The sequence below is a fragment of the Linepithema humile genome, chromosome 1, assembly GCF_040581485.1.
Source record: "Linepithema humile isolate Giens D197 chromosome 1, Lhum_UNIL_v1.0, whole genome shotgun sequence".
Classification (NCBI taxonomy): domain Eukaryota; kingdom Metazoa; phylum Arthropoda; class Insecta; order Hymenoptera; family Formicidae; genus Linepithema; species Linepithema humile.
This window is the reverse complement of record NC_090128.1, coordinates 26,376,364-26,383,371: the sequence shown is the minus strand read 5'-3', so window position 1 is coordinate 26,383,371 and position 7,008 is coordinate 26,376,364. Positions and strand designations below refer to the sequence as shown.

The 7,008-nt window shown below is 31.2% G+C and overlaps 1 protein-coding gene across 1 annotated transcript; it reads left to right on the top strand.

Moving 5' to 3' along the window:
* The first annotated feature begins 4,000 nt into the window (after window positions 1-4,000).
* On the top strand, window positions 4,001-6,050 carry LOC137000909 (uncharacterized). Its single transcript, XM_067358502.1, has 4 exons — window positions 4,001-4,237; window positions 4,325-4,541; window positions 4,665-4,928; window positions 5,549-6,050. The coding sequence occupies exons 1-4, from the start codon at window positions 4,103-4,105 to the stop codon at window positions 5,575-5,577; spliced, it is 645 nt and encodes a 214-aa protein (XP_067214603.1). The 5' UTR covers window positions 4,001-4,102; the 3' UTR covers window positions 5,578-6,050.
* Window positions 6,051-7,008: the final 958 nt, after the last annotated feature.

Below are 7,008 nucleotides of genomic sequence, written 5' to 3'. Positions count from 1 at the left end.
GATATCATCTTTATTTGTTCTATCAGCAGCGACTTTTTTATACTATTTTATATGGATCAAGTTTAATCATCACTATTCCGAAAGATAAAATGTACAGCAGTGTCGTTAACAATGCAGTTTAAATTTTTCTCTACAAAACAGACAATAGCTTTGCTATTTGAGAAACGAATAAAAGTATAGACTGCGAAATTATTGTCGCTTGCAATCAATTCTCGATAGAGGTTGCGTCACGCCCGAAGCAAAAGAATTTTACTCTGTACAATAAAATTATTAGTTATACAAAATTGCTGGCATAACATGGAGATCAGAATTTGTTATAAGACAGAAAAACTTTTATTAATTCTGTACCACTGCTCCATTATCTTTGCAACATCAAAAATAACGAATTCACTGTTGACCAACGTAGAAAAGAAAAACCGTTGAAATATGAATGCATAAATATACGAATTATTTCATATATATTAATAATCAGATTGGAATTCAAGCAGCTATTCAAAAATAGATAAATTTAAAAAAATGTGTTTTTATTTTAAAAAATGGAAAAAATAGTAAAGTTGTAAAATGTAATTTACGAAATTATTGTTTTATATAAACAACTATTATAAAAAACTAAACGAAACGATATAAAACTAAAGACAAATATGTGTCTCAATCAGTGTAAATACCGACTATGCAAAGACGAAATCGCGCACGCGAGATGCGAACTAAGAGAGCTCATTGGGACCGCGTTGATCACGTAACCGCGGGAATAAGGGATAAAGCGCACAAACGTCGTGCCCTCGGGCCCCGTTTCCATGGTTACCATGAACTCAATATCCGCGTTGCCTGAGGGTTTCACGAGCCCGAGGCTGTCATCCCTCCAATCCACCCAGCGAAACGCTCTTCTCTCTCTCTTGCCCTCTCACACCCTTTCTCTCTTCCTCTTCCGTTCCGCGCCTCGTCTCTTTCCCTCCCACCCTACCCGGACTGATTATATTCCATTTCTGGATCACCCTGGCCACCTTGATGCCAGGTCCTTCGATACACGACACGAAGCGGAATAGCCGTCGGCTACGCGGAAGACAGGCTTGAAATTCGAGGATATCCTCGGACAAAATCCCGCCGTCATTGTCTGTGTGGAAAATCGAGGCCGAGGCCGATATTTTACAATACCTTGCATTCTATTCTATTGTGTGATCTTTTTGTCTTTATTTCATCTTCGTCCAAAACAGCGAAAACAATTCAACGTCAGTTATAGAGGACAAAAGACTTTAAGTTTTTGAAAGAGAGAGAGAGAGAGAGAGAGAGAGAGAGAGAGAGATTCTTTCAAAGTAATATTATCACTTATTCTTGTAGTGAAGAAGTTACCAAAATATTTTGCAGATTATTACTTAATTCATTTTAACATAATTATATTCATAATGTTGGAAATAAATTATTTATTCCTAAATTATTTAAAAACTGGTATTTCTAGAGCTGATATTTAGAAAAAATTAACTCTTTTATAAAAACATTGAACAATAAAACTTAATTAAAAAATATATTCTCATGTACATGAAAATTATATTGAATATTATATTCTCAAAATTTTTATTTTTAAATCCAATTTTTTATAATTTATATCTCCAAAAATGTTCTTTGTTAAATATGTGTTAATATATAATATATAATATAATTTATATTTTCAAAAGTTTATTTAATTTTACAACTTTAAAGTAAATTATTATATACAGGGTGATTCAGAACAACCCAGGTGTCCTTGCACAGACGTATTCCTGAGTTAATTCTGAGACGATTTTTCCTTTACAAAAATTTTGTCCGCAGCTTATTTTTCAAGTTATAAAAGAAAAAAGTTATCAAATCACGGGACGAATACAGAAGATAGGCAGGAGCGGCGCAACTCCATTCGACACGGATGATTACGGGATGCACGTTGCGATCAAACACACGTGATAAAACACGCGCCACACACACACACACACACACACACACACACAACTCTCTCTCTCTCTCTCTCTCTCTTTCTCTCTCTCGCTTGCTCACTTATAGCGTTTTCGATTATACAGGATTTGAACGACCCAGGGTTGATCAATCACTATTTTACTATAAATGCAAGTCTTTCATTGGTGGAGAGGTTGCAATGACGTCATTAACCAACCCTGGGTCGTTCAAATCCTGTATAATCGAAAACGCTATTACTTACCTTTTACAAATTCGACGTCTTTATTCTGTTTGACGGATGAATAATTTTACCAGGGATAAGCAATAAAAATTCACACAGCACTTGACATGCAACAAATCCATACCGAGATTTATAAGACATACATTTTTTTTCGTATCACGTATCGAATTTACTCACGTAAATGAATGATTTATAAATCGATTCATTACTATTAATCACTGCCGAATAATCATATTCCGCTTACTTTTATTAAGAAAAAAGTACACACTACATGCAATTACGTAATACATGTAATTACGCGCGTGTTTCATCACGTGTGTTTGATCGCAACGTGCGTCCCGTAATCACCCGTGTCGAATGGAGTTGCGCCGCTCCTGCCTATCTTCTGTATTCGTCCCGTGATTTGATAACTTTTTCTTTTATAACTTGAAAAATAAGTTGCGGACAAAATTTTTGTAAAGGAAAAATCGTCTCAGAATTAACTCAGGAATACGTCTGTGCAAGAACACCTGGGTTGTTTTGAATCACCCTGTATATAACTTGTGCAAAATTAGAAAACTTTTATTAAAATAAGGTAAGTAATTTTATAATCTATTATTTTATTTGTAGAAATGCCAATTGCAGAAATATGATTGTCAAAGCAAGATCATTAATAAGTATCGGCGAATAAAAGGATAGCAGATACATAATCAATATTTTACATACTATAATACATAAATCATATAAATGAATAAACTCACCGGTCGTTGTATCCTAGTTATCTCTTTCAACTGCACCTTAAAAAATTAATATATATTTTAGTTATATAACATAAATTATATATCAAAATTATTATTTTTTTTATTAGTTATTATTTTATACATGTTGATTATTACATATTGAATTATTTGTATTTTAATTTAAAAAATTGTATGCAAAAATTTATGTGTGTAAATAATTATACTCACCAGCAAGGATATTGCAATTTGTTCTGCCGCTGTAGAATCTGCCTTAAAATGCTCATTGTTAGCATCAGTTCCATCGAAGATTTAATAAATATCAGAAACCTGCATATATATTCAATTAGTTATTAAATTTTATTTTTTATTAAGTTATCTACAAAAGTAATTATATTAAAGAAAGAAGTTCATTGTTCTTTATATTTTTTATTATAGAAATGTTTACATTGCATATTTTTTAAGCCTGCAAAAAGTAATTACCCATACAGCACAAAACATCCTCAGGATATCCTTAGGACATCCTTAGAACATCGAGGATATTTCGGTATCCCAAGGATGTTCTGAGGACATCGAGATCTCCCCAAGATGTCCCAAGGATATATAGGATATTTTGTGCTGTATGGGTATGTATATGTGTGTTATCATAATTATGTACATATTTAAGTAATGAACAAATTATTATACTCACCAATTAATAAATTGCAATTTGCTCAATTCTTGCAGATTCCGCCTCAAACTCATGCACTACACAAAACCCGCACACTTCATTTACACGAAAATCACACGGATTCACGTCGCGTAACGTAAGCGATAAAAATTAAATAAAATGTATTTTTGTGCCGATAAAACGTATATTCGCACATATTACTGTAATTGAATCGATTGTTCAACATTATACAAGGCGGCATAAGTGCTATCATATAAAGTTATATCAATCTAGAAAAATTTTAAAACGAGCAGATTCGAATAACGAGTATGTTTAAAAATTCTTGGAATTATTGCATCATCATGAAGTCAGACATCTTGCGCCGCCTAGTACTTAGAGTGAGTGAGACAAATGACGATTATTACGGCGATTCATGGACATAGGAATATAGGGACAGAGCAAGTATATTAATTAAAAATTTCTCACATTTAAAGTAATATATATATTTTATTTTAAGAGTATAAATTGCTAAAAGCATTGTTTTTTAAGTTTCCAAAAAATCCTACAACTCGAGCAATGTGGTTAGAAAGTTTGGGAATAAATTTATCATCTATCCCAAATACAGCTCGCATTTGCTCTGCTCATTTTGATGAAAAATTCTTTGATAAGACATGTTCGATAACTCAACTTAAGCCAAATGCATTGCCGAATGTATAAATAATAACAAAAATTTATTTTTTATTTATGATATATGTACAATATTTTATTTATATATTTATGAATATTCTTATATTTCAGAGAACACTTGCAATACAACAACTTTCTTCGAATTCTACTGTAGTAGAACAATCTACACATGATAAAAATCAAATTTCTTCTTCAAATTTTGTGGCAAAATCTAATATTGAAAATCCTGCCAGTATTACAAACGATAATATACATGATACAACAGATCATTTGTTAGAACCAATAGTTCCAACAGAATCAATCAATGAATTACCAAATATATTTCCATGTAAGAATAATTTTTATTAATTATGATGCATTATTATATAGCTATTTTTAAAGAAAATAGACTGATAATTTCAGTATATCATATTTATTTAAATCTATATAACTATATTTATTATTATTTTAGCACAATCTTTAATATCTAAAATAGATAAAGCGACAATGGTATCACCAAAACGCATCTATAATTCTCCAGAAAAATCCAGATTACGAAGAAGAATAAGATTTTTGGAAGCAGAACATGCGAAGAAAATGAGAAATGTGCGCCAAAAAATATGCCGATACAGCGATCAAGTGGTCACACTCAAAGGCATTTTAAACAAATTAAAAAATAATGAACTGTTAAATGAAACACAAGCCGAAATGATACATCTGCTAGGTGGATCAACCGGTGAGCTTTTTAAACGCTTAATTAGACGGAAAAAAAATGCATGCTTATCTAAACAATATACACCGAAAATCAGGTCATTTGCATTAACACTTCACTATTATTCTCCACGAGCATACGAATATGTTCGTGATCAATTTAATAAGTGCTTGCCACACGCAAAAACTATATCTTCTTGGTATAAAACTATTAATGGGGAACCTGGTATTTCTTCAGAAGCGTTAAACTCTATTACCAAACGTGTAAAAAAAACAGATTATACATTATTTGGCTCTTTAATCTTTGATGAAATGGCTATTCGAGAACATTTCGAATATGACGGTTCCAAATTTAGCGGTTATATTGATTTGGGAAAAAATATTGCTTGTGATGATACCGTCTTAGCAACTCAAGCTTTAACTTTTATGGTTGTTTGCATAAATGGTGAATGGAAAATTCCAATCGCGTACTATTTAATAAAAGGAATATCTACAAGTGAAAAAAGTAATTTAGTGATTGAGTGCTTGAAGGCTGTGCATGAAACGGGCTTGAGAATGGTATCTTTGACTTGTGACGGAACATCTACAAATTTTTCTGTTCTTAAAAATCTTGGATGCAATTTTAACGATATAACTTCGTTACAGACGTCATTTCCACATCCTGCAACAAATGAAAAAGTAGCAGCTTTTTTTGATCCCAGCCACATGCTAAAATTGGTACGAAATACCTTTGGAGACATCAAAACTTTTATTGATGGAAATAATCAACTAATCAAATGGTCATACTTAAATAATCTTCATGAATTACAAGAATGCGAAAATATGCATTTAGGGAACAAATTACGAAGTGCACACATTAATTATAATAAACAAAAAATGAAAGTCCGTTTAGCGGCTCAGATTTTTAGTAATTCGGTAGCAGATTCGCTTTTCTTTTGTGAGAAGAATTTAATGTTAAAAAAATTTGAAGGTTGCGAGGGAATAATATCAAATTTTTATTAACTTTTAATGATCTCTTCGACATATTAAATTCAAGAAACATGAAACAGTTTGGATTAAAACAAGCATTATGTTCTCAAAATATAGAATTAATAACAAATAAATTTAACGAATTTAAAATGTACATATTATCATTAAAAAAAGAAAATGGTGAGTTATTATGTCACTCTCGTCGAAAAACTGGGTTTTTAGGCTTTCTCATTTGTATAGAAAGTGCATTATTATTATTTAAAGAACTGTGTACAGAGAAAAATTATTTAAAATACATTTCGTTTTATAAATTTAGTCAAGATCATATAGAATTATTATTTGGATGTTTTCGACATCATGGCGGAGGAAATAATAATCCTACCGTCAGACAATTCAAAGCCGCTATGAAAAAAATTCTTGTTCACGCAGATTTACGTAACTCAGAAACTGGAAATTGTATTTCTTTAGAAGAAATATCAATTTTACACGTAACATCTGCTGGCAAAATAAAAAATTCCGAAGACATTATAAATTCCACGTCACGGCTGTCACGATTACATAATGATAATGAATCGGATGAAAACAATAATTATGATGAAGATTTTAATTTAATTAATGATCACAACTATATTTCGGATGTCCGGGAAATCTCGGAATTTTCTAGTAATGTCGTCGAATATATTGCCGGCTATGTCGTAATGCAATTTAAAAAAAAGTTAATTTGCGATATTTGTATTAGTGCATTAATAAATAACGATAGAAAGAATAATTTAATAAGTGTAAAAAGTCGCGGGGGATTAATACAACCCTCAGAGGATGTTATTACTATTTGTCGTAAATGTGAGACGGAAATTCGGTGTGCCATTCATGCAAGCAAAACATTTACATGTATAAAACGAAAATATAATGAGTCCTATATATCGAACCAAGTTTTGAAGCAATTTATTAATGTCACTTTATTTAAAGATTTAAATAAGCATGCATACGACCAATCATTAATGGAAAATCACGTTGTCCACTTAATCCGAGCTATTGTCAACAAATATGTTAAAATTAGATTATACTATATAGCGTTGAATACTATAGATAAGTCAAATAGTCAACGTCAGTTATTTAATAAACTTATACTTTTTAAA

Coding starts and splice junctions, on each gene's coding strand:
- LOC137000909 (XM_067358502.1), top strand. CDS start 4,103: ATGTGGTTAGAAAGTTTGGGAATAAATTTATCATCTATCCCAAATACA. Junction 4,238..4,324: donor AGCCAAATGCATTGCCGAAT/GTATAAATAATA, acceptor CTTATATTTCAG/AGAACACTTGCAATACAACA. Junction 4,929..5,548: donor TCTGCTAGGTGGATCAACCG/GTGAGCTTTTTA, acceptor ACTTCGTTACAG/ACGTCATTTCCACATCCTGC.